The following is a 17,426-nucleotide window of genomic DNA, read 5'->3' as shown; positions in this document are numbered from 1 at the left end:
AATCTAAGCTCTCTGGGAAACCTGCGCTATCTGGTTCGTAGACATTTTAGTGACATCATACACTGCTACACGACAGTACGGTTCTCTTGGTAACAAACTTATAATGTAGCTAACAACAATTATACAAAAAGTTACTTCATCCACAAATAATCATTACATTAAAAAATATTTTTAGGATTTGGGATAGTTAGATAGCTAAGCCAGGTCATGTATTTTTTAAACTCTGAATCAAATTCAGTAATTATTCCAAAATGAGTATTATTTTATAATGAGAAAAAATTTCAAATCAAGACAAATACATCCTTGGTAAGTTAAACACAAAATTATAATACTCGCATGGTAAATTTCCTACGCAGTCAGAAACTAAAGCATAACATGTTTGTAGCCTATGTTGTACTCTTTTCACTTTGGTTGAAAGGACAGATTAAAATATTATTATTTTCATCAAGATGTAAAGTGCATTTCCCTTATTTAACATCAAGAAATCAACAACTTTCAGTTCACATATTAAATCTACTATTAAGTTAATACATAGATTTGTACGCATAGCATTAACATTTATACCTACATTTTATTATACAAGAATTGTTTACGTAATATTAAAATCCAATAATTTTTCACTCATTTAAAAAAAACTTCCCATAATAAATAATATCATTTAGCTTAGAGTCCTCTTTTAAAAATATTCCCATTATGATTCATATTATGTTATTTCTCTCTTTCATTAATTTAAATATTCAATAATATAAATAGTAAGTTAAGTGGTTCTAAATTAGTGATGAGACAGTAACCTCGGTTGACGTATAGCTAAATATTAAAGTGGTTTATACAAATTAAACAAAGAAGTTTATTCTCTTTTTCATCACAGTCCGACTTGGCACATGCCATGTCCATAACATTCGAGTGTTTGGGCACTGAATAAAATACAAAATGCTGCTATTTAAAATTTGTCACGCATCGTAACGGAATTCGCTCTTGCAACTTACATGCTAGAGACAATCTGAACATTCAGGGTTTTTTTATTCTTAAGTAAGACCATAATAAAAATAAAAATTAATAATGGTCAAAATTTCAAAAAATTACCCTGGATGTAGTTTTTGCACGAAGAAACACAACACACTGATAAATTGGAGATCAAATTATTTATATAGTTTTAAGGATATGAGCCGCACCTATAAATTCATTCTTTGTAGTTTGAAATACATACTTCATTTCAAAATTAAGTTTGAACTTATTTTTGTATTGTCTATATTCATTTGTAATCTGGTATATTATTCGTTATATACATATTAACTCATTGCTAGTATTGTCTATATTAATTTCTGAACGAGAATCTATTAGATAAAATATGACAGTTCAAATAAGGCATTGAATTTTCAAGGTATGTAATAATTTGCGAATTAGGTGGTGCCCGCAGAATTCGCACATACGTTATTCTGAGACTGCATTGAGAGTTTTAAGGAAATTATTATGTTAAGTAAATGTCCCCATGTAGTTGAACGTGGCTGGCTATTAGGTCAGTCCGAGCCAGCATTCAAATTATGAGGCAAAATTTAGGAAAAAATTTTGCTAGTTTCAATTACCATTAGCAAGAAAATTTTGCTAGAGTTCCAATTTCTTCAGTTTCAATTTCTTCAATGCTCGAGTTCCGAGGTACCACTGTATATTATTTGATTACATACCTTTAAAATTTATTTAATCTAAGGACATTTTGCTCTATTAAATAGTTTTGGTACAACCAAACTTATCTTTCGACACTATGATTTTTTCTTATAGTAAAAGAGGTTTGGTGTCTTAAGCTATGGTTTCCTAAAAGAGTGGTGCTGTTATCTAGTGGCCATTGTGCAGTGATGGGGTGGGTGTAAAAAGACTGCCATCTTAACGGTGACCAGATATGTTAACTTGCTTGGTGCCATCGTCTAGCGGCCGTAACGATCACCTAATTCAGTTAACTCATTTTAGTAAAACTGAGATGCACGGCGCCGGAAAATGGACCATCTAGACTTACTTCGTATTGTAAGCATAATTTAGAAGATGAGGAGTCATTGGAATATGCAAATGATATTTTGGAGATGTTTAACAACTGCGCTGATACTGAGGGTGCACTTGAAATTGGAGTGAAATTTTCATGATTTATTACAAAATCAATCAAAAGTTCGCGATTTTAGCCAGTCAAAATCACATTTGCAGTCATTTTCAGAGGAAAAAATGCTACATGAGAAAAAACGTTTCACAATTGTACTGCTATGAGGGTTTCCACTTAAGTTTTGAGATATAGCAACACCAGTGTGAATATGTCAAACCTGACATTGTCATCGTAAAGTTTACCATTTTTAATGGTAAACGTACTCAGAACGTTTTGTCATACGAGTGATTTTTATGCTGTTTACGGAGACTTGAAAAATTAATTTTGTTAAAAAATGGAACTAAATCGAGAACATTTTCGTGCGATGATTTTCAATGACTTTCGACGTGGATTAAACCAACAACAGTGTGCTGATCAACTCGCTGCGACTTTTGGTGATCAAGCACCATCCCTAGCCACCGTGTTTTGCTGGTATTCTGAATTTAATCATGGTCACACTTCGTTACAGGACGAATTTCGTGATCTAAAATCGGCTGTTGTGCCAGAAAAAATCTATGCTTTGCGTGAACTGATATTGCAAGATCGTCATGTGACATACCGTGAGATTGAGGCATGCTTGGGCATTAGTTCCACTCGCATGCATTCAATATTGCATGAACATTTGGTCGTCAAAAAGATTTGTTCACGTTGGATACCGCATAATTTGACAATCCCTTAAAAAAAGGCTCGTGTCGATTGGTGCAAACAAATGTTAAAAAATAACAATCGCGGTGCTTCAAAAGACGTCTATAAGATCAAGACAGGCGACGAATCATGGATCTATGGATATGAACCCGAAACTAAACAACAATCTACTGTATGGGTCTTTCAAGATGAGCCAAATCCAACAAAAATTGTTCGCATACAAAGCTTTTCGAAACAAATGGTCGCCTGTTTTTTCGGAATAACTGGACATGTCAACACCGTTCTATTAGAGCAACATAGAACGGTCCATTCTGAATGGTACACCACCATTTGTTTGCCAGAAGTGTTCGGAAAAATAAGGGAAACCAATTGCAGAAGACAAATCATTCTCCACCACGACAATGCAAGCTGTCACACATCAGCTCAAACAAGTGAATTTTTTGGCACTCAAAACATCGAATTGATTGGTCATCCGCCATACAGTCTTCAAGGAGAATATTTTGAAAAACAATAAATCCATCTTCGATTATAAATATTTGTTTTTACCTGTCTATCTCAAAACTTAAGTAGCAACCCTCGTATAATGGTTGTCTTGTAAGCTGCGGTACCGCTAGTCGACATTCTGCTCACAATAAATGCTCTCTAGGAAATCAGCACCCCCTGATTTGTATAAACAATGTTGTTAAAGACGGACACTAGATGAAGGTACCGCTTTCTCAAAAAACCATAGACATTATTTTTCAGGCAGTCTTTTTATCTGTGGCTTGGATCTTTAAGAGCCAATGTCGTAAATCGGAACTTTACAAGAGAGGAAAACAGAATATAAATAAAATAAAGCAATTTTTCAGGCATCATTTGTTTGTTACAGTAACAGTATAGAACGAATTTAATTATCAAGTACGTGAATACATTCGTATTAAAAACAATTGACATTTATCCTTGTGAAAATGTTTGAAAAACAAAATCCGACATTGGCCCTTTTAAATTCATGCCACAGCTGATTTGTGGTAGTACTCATTACCTACTTTCATTGCTAATAAAGTAGGTGATACTTAAATAAGATTAACAATTTTGCTACGGTTTTAATAATAATTTGCTTGTTTAAATAACTAAAATATGAAAACCTTTTAAGAAAATATATTAAGGTAAAAAAAACATGTGTACATGAGTATTATGTACGTTTAAGCATTTTCTCTTTTTCCGCAGATTTCCTCCCCCATACTCAAAACCGCTTTATTCCGGAGATTATCACAAAGATTTTATACGGTTTTCATTAAATTGCTCAAAATGTGGTTTTTAAAAAAGACGCAAACAGGACCCGAAGCCGAATATTTCTTAATTATGGTGCGGAGGAAACATCACAAATCTGACTGTGCAGGACAAATGTAAGTTGCAAAGGAAAACAACACATTGGGCTAGGCAATCAAACTTTACAATGTAAAATCTTGTAGATGTTTGATATGTCAAAACATTTATACAGATCTAACTTTATTAAATAGAAATTTAAAATTTACATTAACTATAATCCAATGTATTTTATTATATAGAGGTTTCGAAGAAGGTAACTATTTTATGTTTAATTATTGCTTGCAATTTATTTGCTCCGACACTTATGTTTGTACTGCATTTATGTGGTGTAATTATATTATATTGTTTAGGTAAAACATACACCTCTCATACTTACCATAATAATGAAAATAAATATTATAGAAAATAATAAAATTAAAAAAACAATAAATTATGAAAAATGTTCTTTTAATAGCATAAAAAGTGTAATTTTAAAAGACTCCGTACATATCACATTACCACTGTAATGATAATGTGAATTGCGTCATAGAGCTTTGAGTTTTATTTCATAGTTGGTACTTGTACATTTTACACAACACTAAATCACAAGATATTCTTTGTAAAAGTTTAAAGAGAGGAAACAACATTAAAAAATGTAAATTTTCTTTATATTAAACATTTTACGACTTAACCTCCAGAAATTTTGATAGTCATTACCCGGAAAATTAAGCACGAAGAGCCTTCACAGTGAATAACTAAGAAATTGTAAATATAAATCTAGCTTTGCTAAGAAATAAATAACAAATGCCTTCTCATAAATAATTATATTACTATAATTATATTGAAAATAGCATATTTTAAAATATATATATGGAGGTACGTGAGATTATCTTGTCTTTTTATTAGTTTGTTGCCATGTTTGTTCCCAATACTAATTAATATTAAGAAGACATTTTTTAAACATTTATAAAAATAAAACACTCCCAGGTTATCTCACCTCGAGGAGGAAGTAACGAGCACTATATGTGATGAAAAACCTCTAAATCATTCCTTTTAAAGGGTAATTTAATAATGTGATATATGTCATAGAACTTGAGTTTTAAATCTGTACATTAAAAAGAAATCCTTTATTAATGTTAAAGAGAGAAAATTAAATTGAAACATAAATTTTCTCATGTAAAAATATTTTAAAACTGAAGAAAAATAAAAAAAGAAAAAAGGTAAATTCATGTAAAATAAATGTGTATTCTTTTTCAGAGGAATAGTATTGAGACACATAGTAAGGCAAAGAACATGATTATGTTTAAATATTCTTACGTACTAGCAGAGATTTAGCTAAACAAGAAATCGAAGAGAGATTGTTCCAATAGTTGTTGCTTATCCAACTAAGTACAGTAATGTTGCGAGCGGGTCATTGCGAAGGAACATTACTACACATGAGCAATATTCCCATAGCACCAAAATAAACATTCCTTCAATACAACTTCCTATAATATTTATCATGAAATGCAATCAAAGGAAAATTAATACCATAAAATACTCTTTTTATTTAACAAAATAAGATCCTTCAAAAGGAATTGAAATGAATAGCGAAAACTAGACACTGATGTAAATATTGTCACTCACCCGTACATCTTTGATGCATATTACGCTAATGAAATATAAAATGTGATTTTTGAAATGTCAAAAGCAATGTGTACAGTTAAGAGGAAAAACAGTTTTAACCTTTTTATCGCATTTTTTTTATATCTAAACAAACTTATATTCTGAATCAATCCTACAATGCACACTATTGGGTGTGTATAAATTAATGTTTATAAAAGTTTTTTTACACAAATTTGATTGAATATATACATATATAGAGCATTGTAGGATTAATATTACAATATATAATATTCTTTGGCAATTTTTTTGTTATAAATATAATTTGCTAAGCATTTATCGCATTAGGTATATTATATTATATAAATACATGTCATGTTGGCTTAATTTTTCAAGTTAGCATCTTTGAGTTTTATGAAATAACTGTAAAAATATTTTTAGCACTTTTGAAATTGCTTTAACTATGCTTGCTTGATACTTTTATTACTTTTTAAATTTTTTAAAAATTTACTGTAGATACTAAGTTTGAAACATCAAGCCAACAACTCTACTACAAATGTACAAACAGCTAAATATTTAAGATTAAAAAATTAACTACTTAAATTATGTTAACGCAAATACGCAAAACTTAGTATATATAATATACCTTAAAAACTTCTATGCGGAAATTCATTTTTAGTTAATGGCAATGACAGTTATTAAAAAATCTGAAAAATCAAAGATCTAATCCGTTTAGATTATTTATAAATGCTCTTTAATTATGTTACATTAGATAATTCATTTAGCTACGATATTGTAATACGATATAATATTATGGCTCAGTGGGGAGTTTTCTACCAATATTTAAACGAGTGTGAACAATAATGGAAACCTCGAGGTTTCTTTCCAAAAAGAATATGAAAAGTATACTTTTGGAATGTGATGTGAAATAATTAGTTACAAGTTTTATAATTACTGATCGTAAGAATAAAAATACTAATAAATACAGTTACAAGAAAATTAATAAATATTAAATGTAAAAAATATTAATTACTACAAAGTACATCTTAATGGATCAGAAAATAGCAGTCTCATCATTGTAAGGAAGGTCATCCGATAGAGTGAATACATTTCAGCATTACTCCGGATTACAAACTACACAACTTTAATGATAAAAAAAAAAAAAAAACACCTATATTATAAATGTAATGGGACTTACGAGGGCTGATAATATTCACAGATTTAAAACAAAAAATAGATATTTCTATGGCATAAAACTGTAATTAGTTTATAGCAAAAAGATTTTCTATTTCTAGAAAAAACCTAATGAAAAATTGAGATATTGTATTTCTGCTTCTGGAACTATGAGCCCCCGTAATGTTTACCCTCCTGTGTATGAATTATTTATCTAACCTATAACTATCAATACTATGGAACTCCAACCGTTGGAATAACCACAAATACCTAAATATTAGAAATGAAGAAACACTTAAATGTAAATTGTGAATAAATGAGATCTTACTGCCTATAAATAAAGGTGAGAAACTGGTACTCAAATGTTCCTACAAGTATTTTTCAATTTTAGAACACAATAAAGACACAATATTATCATGCCGCTTGGGCAGGAATATAAATTAACACCTTCGTACAGCAAATTTAAATTGCAAAATGGAGTATATAACTCTATAACGAGAGGTGTAAAATGAAACCGAGTAAAGAAGCAATTAATGTATTAATCTTAAAGCTTTTTACTAACTCTAAATACCTTATAAGATTGTATTTTTAAGATTTTATAGAAAGAACCACGCAAACAACATAGGTGATTCAATCAAAAGAAAAAAGAAAAAGTTTTTTACTATAAGTGAACAAAAAAGAACAGATCGCAGATAATTTCACAATATAAATAATACAATGAATACAGTATTATCACATGGGCATAGCTTCAGTACGTTTGGCTGTAGCTGAATATCACAAGAACTGAGTGCTGCCCTACCAATGCACAAACAAACCACCACCTTCACAATCGCAATGAACTCGCTCGCAAACGCGTAAGGCAACACAATGTCGGCTGGCGGGCCAATTGTTCTAGAGTAACACTTAAATATTTAAACAAGTTTATTGACTAAGTGGTGAATGAATTTAAAAAAAAGTTCTAGAGAGCGCGCGCATCAAGACATGTTTACTCCAAGCTTTTGGCTAGCATATTCATACACAATGTAGCTAATGGAGACAGCCGGCAGGACTTTGATGAAGTTGGGAGTTATTCCACGGTAAAGGCCAGCGACGCCCTCTCTACGTATCACTTCCTTGAAGACTCCGCGCATAGTCGTCTCTTCACCAGAACTTTTTTCTGAAAAAATAAACCTACAAATAAAATGGTGCCATTTGAAACTAGTGATTTTTTACAGGAAGGGCACATATGTTACGCGGTCGAACTTATTAAGGTTATTCCGATGAGATGGGACAGACTGAATTTGCTTGTTATAAGCATTGCTCATTATACCAGAGAAAGGTTTTTTCAAATACAATCGCCATTACATATCGTCACTAAGTAAACAAATAAATATACAAATAATTTTAAAACAAAACTGTTGAGGAAAATTTCCAAATTTTTGTTGCTGTAATGGTTACAATACATACCACTTTTCAATTTTTTTTGTGTCCGAATGTTCTTTTCAAATTCCAATAAATAAACATTCTTATTTTTCCACAATGTTAACACTGTGGATAAGGATAGAGTAAACTTTTTACACACTTTAACATTTTGCGCGTCACATTCTATTTCACTAATAATTGCCACTTTGACACGAATTAAGAGACACTTCCTTATGTTGGTAGACATGTTTTTAATTCAAGGGTTAGTTTTTAACTAATCTGACATCACCCACTCGTAATTTTTATTATGCATTGACCATAGGACATTGAAAAAAAAAAAACATTGTGAAAATCCCCAAAACAATATGGTCATTGGTTCTAAATTAGGCGCTCCTTTGGATTTTATTATTTAGGTTCTTATTATTAATATTTAAAGCATTAACTTTGTGACCAAACATTTTACTAAATGTTATTGTATATTTGTATATAACCAGTTACCGACTTTTTATGTCTACCAGTTGAATTGGTAGTTTTTATTAAAAAATTACATTTCTAAAGATTGAAGAGTTTTTGCTCAATTGTTGCCAATATTTTTATCCTGTCTGAGAAGTAGCTCGTTATAAAGGTAAGGAATAAATGTATGGGGAAAACCATTAACTGAACTGTCAACGAATGTTTCCTCGTTACATCCGAGATCTCGCTATTACCGTGAGTGTTATAATCAGGTTTGACTGTATACTTAATTACATTTTAAAATATAGGAGATTAGAATAATGTTTTCCACCTTTGAACGGGAAAATTAAATTAAAGTGACAAAATATCATAAAATATCATTCAAATCGTTATAGCGTTTTATATCATCAAGACATGTAATAACATTAACGCAATTTTAAAAGAAAATAACATTTATCATCTTACATTATAATCAACAATTTCGAAATGAACCCAAGAGTTTAAAAACTGATTTGAGTATAATTTTTTGTAGATTAATTTTTTTTAAATGTTTTCAGGCCAAACGCAAGAAACAAAATACAATACAAGCTAGATTCAAATTACATGAACGGGACACTAAAAACAAATAACAAAATATATGAGTACGAGATTTACCTTGAGCTTGAAGACGAGTTCGTACTAGTCCTAGGGGATATGAGCAAATTTGACCCAATGTAGAAGAGGCACTTCCACAAGCCAACAAAAGCAGAATGCTAGGCTGTTCATTTGAAGGGTGGTTTTGCAGATACTTTTTTTTCAGGGTTTCGTACACAGCCAGGTCAATTCCAGCATAAGGGATAATTCCGAGTATATTGGGAATGTATCCCCTGTAGAAGCTACGCATCCCTTCTCGATGGAAAATCTTTTTAGCTGCATCAGCAATGCCAGTATATTGACCTGTTTTCCTCAGAGCCAAACGGGTTTTCAACACTTCTAAGGGGTAGATAACGGTCTGACTAATGGCACCGGCCATAGCACCGGCCACAAACCGCTCGTGAATCTTCAACGGAGTATCCTTTCTGTCACCAAGGATCAACCGTTTGCATTGCTCGTAAGCTGCAAATTTCAACGCAGATTCAGGGGCGATTTTTATAACATTTATTCCATTTCCCCTCCATAGTCCTTTCAGACCGCCTTCTTTCAACATGTTAGTTAGACAGCTGGTCATCTTCTCCTTTGTCGGATTAACCTGCAATTGACAAAATTATTATAAGACACCTAAATAATAAGCTCAAACCTTTATAAAATAATCCTTGATTTTATAAAGACAGATCAACAGAAACATTTTTCAGAACTACCAACATCAAAATGTATATGATAAATGTTTCACTTTTTCACTAGACATATAGTTGTATTTTATACAAACTCACAAGTAAAAATACTTGCCCTTACCTACATATAAAAGAAGTTCCCATAATAAAGTCAAAATTAATACACAATAAAAAAAAAAATTGTGAATGTTAAGGACGATAATGCGCATTGTAAAATTTCTGATAGAATGCAGATGGGAGTTTCATATGTGAAAACATTAGGAACAAATTAAGAAAATCTAAGAGATTTTAATGAACGATTTGATTTTAATTGAAGTAAAATACAAGTAACACAATAAAACAAAAATAAACCCAGTACCGAAAGTAGCAGAAGCAGATTCAGAATATCGAGAATACACAAAACTTTTGAGACAATTTTCTCAAAAACTAGTCTGTCTGTGTTAAGATATTTTTCTAAGAGTATTTTTTGTCACTGGCAGGAATGCAATGGTAGATTGTCTTGGTTTACCTGAAGGAAGACCTTGAGTCTGTCCAGCGGAGCAGTGCAAGTTCTGGAAACAGCTCCAGCGCAACCACCAGCCAGGAGATGTCGCCACCATTTCCCCGTCTGCATCTCACTCTGGGTGAAATCATCCGGCACATTCATGTCTTCTCCAATATCGAGATACTAAAAGAAATAAAAATAAATACATTTAAAATTTACCAAAAACATTTTAAACAAATACGGTCCGGAATGTACTTATAAAACAAATGAATGAAATATACAGGGGAGTTTCCAATTAAGGGCTTCATGGTGACATTCATTGATGCATTTTCAAATGTACACAATGTTTTTGCTTTTTTGTGTGTTTAATTTATGAATAAATAAATGTTTGTCGCAAGAGAAAAAAATTAGCAGTTCACAACGCAGTCCTGGTCCCGACCCTGATGTATGGGAGCGAAGTATGGACTTGGAAAAACAGGGATGAAAGTAGGCTGAATGCTGTCGAAATGCGATCTCTCAGGCGAATGTGTGGTAAAATTATGTACGATAGATGCACAAATGTTGAGATCCCTACATAATGAAGGGCTGAGACAAGCATTATTGACAAAATCAAAAAAGGAGCTCTGCGCTGGTTTGGACATGTAGAGTGAATGGACAGCAAAAGAACGGCTAAGAATATTTACAATGCGAATGTTGAGGGATGCAGAAATAGAGGAAGGCCGAGAAAGATATGGCATGACCAAATCCAACAAATACTTGAAGATGGACATGTCAAAAATCAGAATAATCAGGAGTGGGATTCGAACCACGGACCTTCGGTCTGTGAGTCCGAGACACTAGCCACAGGACCACAACCCAATTTAATTTAAATTTATTTCAACAGAGGGAAAATATTTTTGAAAAAGGAATATGGAAGTCTAGGCATTTACAGGGCTCATGACCTGTCAGTGGCATTGTTAAATTAACTTCATGGTTAAAGAAGAAGTATAAAAATTGGAAAATTGTTTTCAAGCGTTGCCTAGTAGGTGATTTGGTTCAGCCGGATGAATCTCACCCACGTGATAAAGGTTTCAGCTCTTTTACTTCACAAAAGCCAACAGATGGAAGAGTTGAGGAAATGTGGATGTTCAAACATGGGCAGAATGGTGAATGTTACACGGTGTGTAAAGTGGCCACCTTAACCAGCCAATGACAGATCATAAGCCCTATAAATGCCTAGACTTCCATATTCCCTTCTCAAAAATGTTTTCCCTCTCTGTTGAAATAAATTTAAACAATTAATTACTTCGCGATATATATATGTATGTATATAATAGGTAAATTCTCCAATATTTCAATGCAATACATATATGCAAAAATTAAAAAAAATGACATTCATTAAATACATTCTCAATAATACTGCAACAAAAATGATAATGCTGAGCATTGCCACGTGTCTGCTCCGATCCTTCTAAAAATGAATAATGCCAAAAATACATGCACCGAGCAGAGCGCCACTTACATCAAATTTAGATGGGCGGACGGAAAACCCCTGCGAGGAATCGAACTTTTTCTCGGTGTTCGGGCAGATAAAGAATACGGTTATGAGTGTCAAAAAGAACCAGAACCCTGGACGAGCATTTTTGACGCCATGGCTACTCTCAGGCAAAAAATCCTGAAATGGGAAACCGAGGGAAGTCAACTCCGTGTACTGGTTGGCTTGTTTGCCTACCATTCCTTGAGGTCCTGGGTTTGATTACTGGCAGGGTGAATATGAAACACTGGTTTTATAGGTGGGTCTACACGCAAGCGCAATACTAATCACTTTACGTAAAAAAAATATCTAAATACTTTGCAATTACAATTGCAATGGCAATAGAGTGCCCTATGCACCGCTAGGTGCGGATAGGGAAATGATGGATAAAGACAATATCCAGCAGCAATATAATACGTAGCAGCTCTAACTCTAGATCTGGCCAAATTAATCTGCCCAATTTCTATGGTCTGCTCAACTCGTCCTACCAAACTTTAAGGACAAGTGATAATGTGTAATCGAGTGATCTCTTCTCAAAAGTTTTTTCCCTCTCTGTTGCAACAAGTTTAGACCTTAATAAATCCCCGGAAAGGAAATCCAGTATGTCTACAAACATTTGGACATACTCAAAACATTGATGATCAAATTAACTGGTATAAGAAAAAATATAAAACTAGTAGGTGAAATAATTCAGTTAGGTGAATCTCACCCACATCAATAAAGGTTTCAGCTCTTTTACTTCATAAAAGTCAACAGGTGGAAGAGATAAGGAAATGTGAATGTTTAAAGATACGCAGAATGGTGAATGTCATTTAAACCAGCCAACGACGGGTCATTAGCCCTGTAAATACCTAGACATCCACATACCCTTCTGAAAAATGTTTTCCCTCTCTGTTGAAACAAATGTTGAAATCTAGCATGTCTACAAACATTTGGACAAACTTAAAACATTGTTGATTAAACCAACTGGTCCATAAAAATAAAAAATATTTTCAGGCGTCGACAAGTAGGTGAAATAATTCAGTCAGATGAATCTCACCCGCAACAATAAATGTTTCAGCTTTTTAACTTTACAAAAATCAACAGGTAGATGTATTGTTGATAAATAAAATAATTTTCAAAATTAATTATTTTACAATAAAAGACAATCCACCCTATCTTATTTTTGGTGTGGTGTGAAAACGGCCAAATTTAGTAAGCTGTTGAATAGAAGTAGTGTTCATACAAACTAGAGCCTGACGTCCTTCACAGGAGGCATCGGACTTTTACCGAAAGCCATGTGGACATGACGTCATTATTACTGACGTTTAAGAATATTTGAATAAAACCGGCTTGTTGCTAATCGGATTTGCGGAGCGGCACGCTTCGTCACAATGTCAATTCGATTGAGGAATATTAAAACACCCAGTGTCATTATTTTACATTTCTTAAAAATAATAGCAAGTATATAACGCACCCCACAAGTATATTGTCGTAAGTCAAAATTTGGCTGTTTTAAGTTTTGTTGAATGCAGTTTAATCTTAGGATGGCGCTCACGTATCCATACGATTTTTTCGAGAGAGACATACCACAAACTTTAGTATCCTTAGAAATCAATCGAGTAAAATATACAGAACACTGCAGTTATCATGATGCTACAGTGTTCTTCTCATACGTTAACAGTCAAATGAGCAAATGCCACAAAAAATACTGGGCGTTTAATGTCACAATGTACATTAAATTACGAGCATTAATACATTTTTAAAGTTTGTTATTGCTCTTCTGAAAAATGGTTGATTAAGGCATACCACAGTGTACGTCTGCGGTGTGATATTACATTACACATAAAAAAGACAATTTTTTTTTTAAAAGAATCAAAAAAAATGTATTCAATAACATTTACATTATGTATAACAAACATAAAAGATTTTTTTTTTTAAATTTCAACACATTCGAACTATTAAATTTTTACTTTTAATGTTTTGGTATTTCTCGATTCAATTATTATTTATTGCTAGGTAGGTACCCATACCCGTATCTAGTTCCGAGCAACGATGATGTGTCAGAATGAGTTGTTTATTCGTGGAAATACAACGTGGAAATTCATTGCTACGGGAAAATAGATATAAAAAATGTTTTCTAAAACGCGGTAAAAATTAGAGGATTTAATTGTACGGCGAAATTTCTTTGAAATGTATGGGGAAAAAATGAACTACTTTAAATGGCGTCACAAGTTCTTCTAATTCAATCAACGATAAGAGCATTGTGAAAAATTTCTGGTTTCCGGAAAGCCAGCCCACCAATCAGGACAACTCACCGAAGAGAAATGGCGACGTCACGCGCGGAGTAATTAAAAGAAAAAGCTTGAAAAAAAAATTGTAGATATGATAAAACGATACATTTTTTTAAAAATAAACCTAAACTTCCTCATTATGTAACGAGTACAATGATTTAATATAACAGTTTTATATATATATACAGTTACATACTTTTTTAAAAAGAAATACTCGAGTTCTTATTATATACTTAAATATTTCAATTTTCAGATCATTTCCTAATGGTCGTAAATAACTTGAGCTGGAAAAATAAAGTTATGGTAGAGTGGGATTCGAAACCTCTGACCTTAGGTCCGTCAGTCCACAATACAACCACGAGACCACATCCCGGTTCTAATACACAGTTTTATATTTATATATACTATAACAGTTACAGATTTTTAATTTAAAATTATTTCATCGTTAAATCACGCACGGACTTGTAAATATGGAAAATATTTAAAAAATATATTATTACCGTTGATAAAACTCCGCGAACAATGACGACTATTTCACCCAGAACATCTCCTGATGCGGCGCTGGGCCATTCTTCCAATTCAAATGACATTTTAGACGAAAAAAATCGCCCTTAGAAAACTAGAACTTTACACTTAATAATATTCAACCACAAAATGTCCACGAAAAGTATATTAGTTTTGTGATGACATTACAACAGGCGTTTATTTGAAGCCGCCGGAATATTCCAAGCGAAAACGCACGGATTTGTTAGCGATTTAGGCACAAGGTGGGTGGTGGGCACGACGCGCAACCTTCCGCGGTGAAGCTCGTCACTTAACTGACAAGACAAGTTGAACCGACAGCGGCTGATAATACAGACACTCGACCACCAGACCAGACCGGTGATAGCTGATAACGGCTCGGCAGAGGAAAATGGGGGGGGGGGGGGGAGTGACGGAGGTCCACACAATTAAAGTTAATTTCAACAAATAATTTAATTTAAAAAATACCGACAAGCGACAGTCTGGAGATATACGTCACTGAGCGTGCCCCATTGCCCCCGCGATGTTCGCATGAGTGGCGGTATGCCATGATGTAATGAAGGAGAAAAAGCATCAGAAATATTTGAAAATCCACAACACACGCGGTATTTTACGGTGTCCACACTTCGTGTAGCAGAGATTAGAGTTTAATTTTTTTAAAGAGAAACATTTGGGGTCTCACGATTTATTTATTTGCACGCCCGATGGGCTATTATATTTATTAGCAATACCATTAAGTGCAGCAGTGTAACAAAAGTATATAAACTAAGTTAAAATTAAGAAAAACATAAGAAAGACAAAAAAACAACAATAGTAAGTTAAAATAAGGAAATGTTTCCACATAGGTATTTGGGTATACGGTATAAGTAAGTTGTGGTAGAGCGGGGTGCGAACCTCGGACCTTTGATAAGTGAGTCCATGATACTAGCCACAGGACCACAATCCAATTCGAATTTTCTTTCATAATTGACAAAGGCGTAGGAATCCTTTACAAAATAATCTGAAAATCTGGTTTGAGTAATGAGTGTTTTTTTTTTTTTAATATTTTTTTATTTGTTAAAAGACTATTAAACTGAGCCAAAAAACTTTTTTTTTTGTACATTATAATCGCGATTTTTTAAAGTTTTGTTTTTCTGAAATAAATACGCGTTTGACATCTCAAGTTCTCTTCCGCTTCTTATCGGTTAGTTCTGCCGATTGGTCCGTTGACGGTAATTAAGCCGGAAATCTTCCACGAGTCTCTTAGCATTGGTTCATTCATATGAACTAGTGACATCGTTCAAAGTAGTTCGTTTTTATCAAAATATTTTTCATTATTTTTTATCATACATTTTGCAGGACAATTGAATGCTCTGTTTATACCGCGCGGAAGAAAACATTTTTTGTATCCAATTTCCCGTACGGCTAAAGTGTTGTGAATATAAACAAAAAAAATAATAATGGCAAACATTGAAAAAAATAAACATTTGATCCCGTAACTTAAGCATACAAGCATAGAATTAAGAAAGTCCAGAAGGAGCGTAGAATCATATTTGAATACATCGGACTGTGTCCAATAATTCCCCCACTATGCCTCACTTTCGCCGCGCGCATTTGTGAAGTTGCCGGGTAATGTGATTGATTGGAAAAAAATCATAACACAAATGTAAGGTAAAAAAAAGCAATCTGTTAATTTCTCTAAAATTTTATTGTGCACGCGGAAACATTGATTAGCACAACAGAGTAGATCAGTAAAGGGTCATTTAATAGGAGTAATTGAATTAATGAAATTTGAATTTAAAATATAAAACAAATTTTATTTGAAATAAAACTAATATTTTAAAATCATGTTAAATAATATTTGATGTTTTAAAGATAATGTCGTTCAAATGTCCCCCACGGCGTTGTTTAATCCGAGGCCTAATTTTCATTAGTTCGTTAATTAGATGAGCAAAGTAGGGTAAAAAAAATTACTACCCTGGCAACACTAACGAAATTTCCATTTTGTTTCTTCGGCAATCTGACAGATGAAAAAATAATTCAATTTTTAATTAATGCATTTGCTACTTAAACATTCGATGGTTAATTACACATGAAATGTGATGCCATCCTGTTTCTTTAAGATCGTAGCTAGTGATTTGAACCCGGAACCTACCAAGTGTGAGTGTGAGTCAAGCGTCTTAGCCATTACACCACGGATGCCGCTGTTTTTGAAAAAAAATAATCGAGTGGAGATAAGTCCACCTCGTAGTGTAGTGGCTGGCGCGTTCGCCTACCATTCTTGAGGCCCTGGGTTCGATCCATAGCGGAGTGGGCGTGAACTATTGGTTTTAAAGTTCTTATGATTTACCCAAATATTTCAATTTTGGGGGTCATTTTCAAAGAGTTGTGTTCAAATAACTTTTATTAGAAAATAGGAATCAAGTTGCGGTAGAGTGGGGTTTGAACCTCGGACCTCCGATTCGTTAGTCCGAGAGATTAGCTACGGGACCATAATCTCACTCTGGATTTTTTCCTTGATCCTGGAGTGACATCTGAAGCATGAGAGTGATCACCGTACCTTCCACGAAACAAAAGATAAGCTGAAATTGAAGTGCCGATGATTTTCGTCCAATAACAACGGGAGTAATTATTGTTGCTGCGATTCGAGAAAAATAAT

The 17,426-nt window shown here is 33.2% G+C and overlaps 1 protein-coding gene across 3 annotated transcripts in view; it reads right to left on the bottom strand.

Annotated features, from left to right (window-relative positions):
- Window positions 1-7,658: 7,658 nt before the first annotated feature.
- SCaMC (Short Calcium-binding Mitochondrial Carrier) overlaps window positions 7,659-17,426 on the bottom strand; it is a 52,869-nt gene continuing 43,101 nt past the window's right edge. For 2 of the 3 annotated variants that reach the window (XM_088232891.1, XM_088232892.1), the window contains 3 exons: window positions 10,505-10,663; window positions 9,341-9,914; window positions 7,659-7,988 (listed from right to left, as the gene is read on the bottom strand). In XM_088232891.1, coding sequence (XP_088089017.1) covers window positions 7,807-7,988; window positions 9,341-9,914; window positions 10,505-10,663 — 915 coding nt within the window. In that variant the 3' untranslated portion in view covers window positions 7,659-7,806. Of the gene's footprint in view, window positions 7,989-9,340; window positions 9,915-10,504; window positions 10,664-14,766; window positions 15,087-17,426 lie in introns of those variants that run through there. The other variant, XM_088232893.1, reaches the window with a different exon arrangement.

This window comes from Micrasema longulum, unplaced genomic scaffold, assembly GCF_059751315.1.
Source record: "Micrasema longulum isolate JH-2025_06_02 unplaced genomic scaffold, ASM5975131v1 h1tg001033l, whole genome shotgun sequence".
In the NCBI taxonomy this organism is placed as follows: Eukaryota; Metazoa; Arthropoda; class Insecta; order Trichoptera; family Brachycentridae; genus Micrasema; species Micrasema longulum.
The sequence above is the reverse complement of the archived record's forward strand: the minus strand, read 5'-3'. Positions and strand labels throughout refer to the sequence as shown.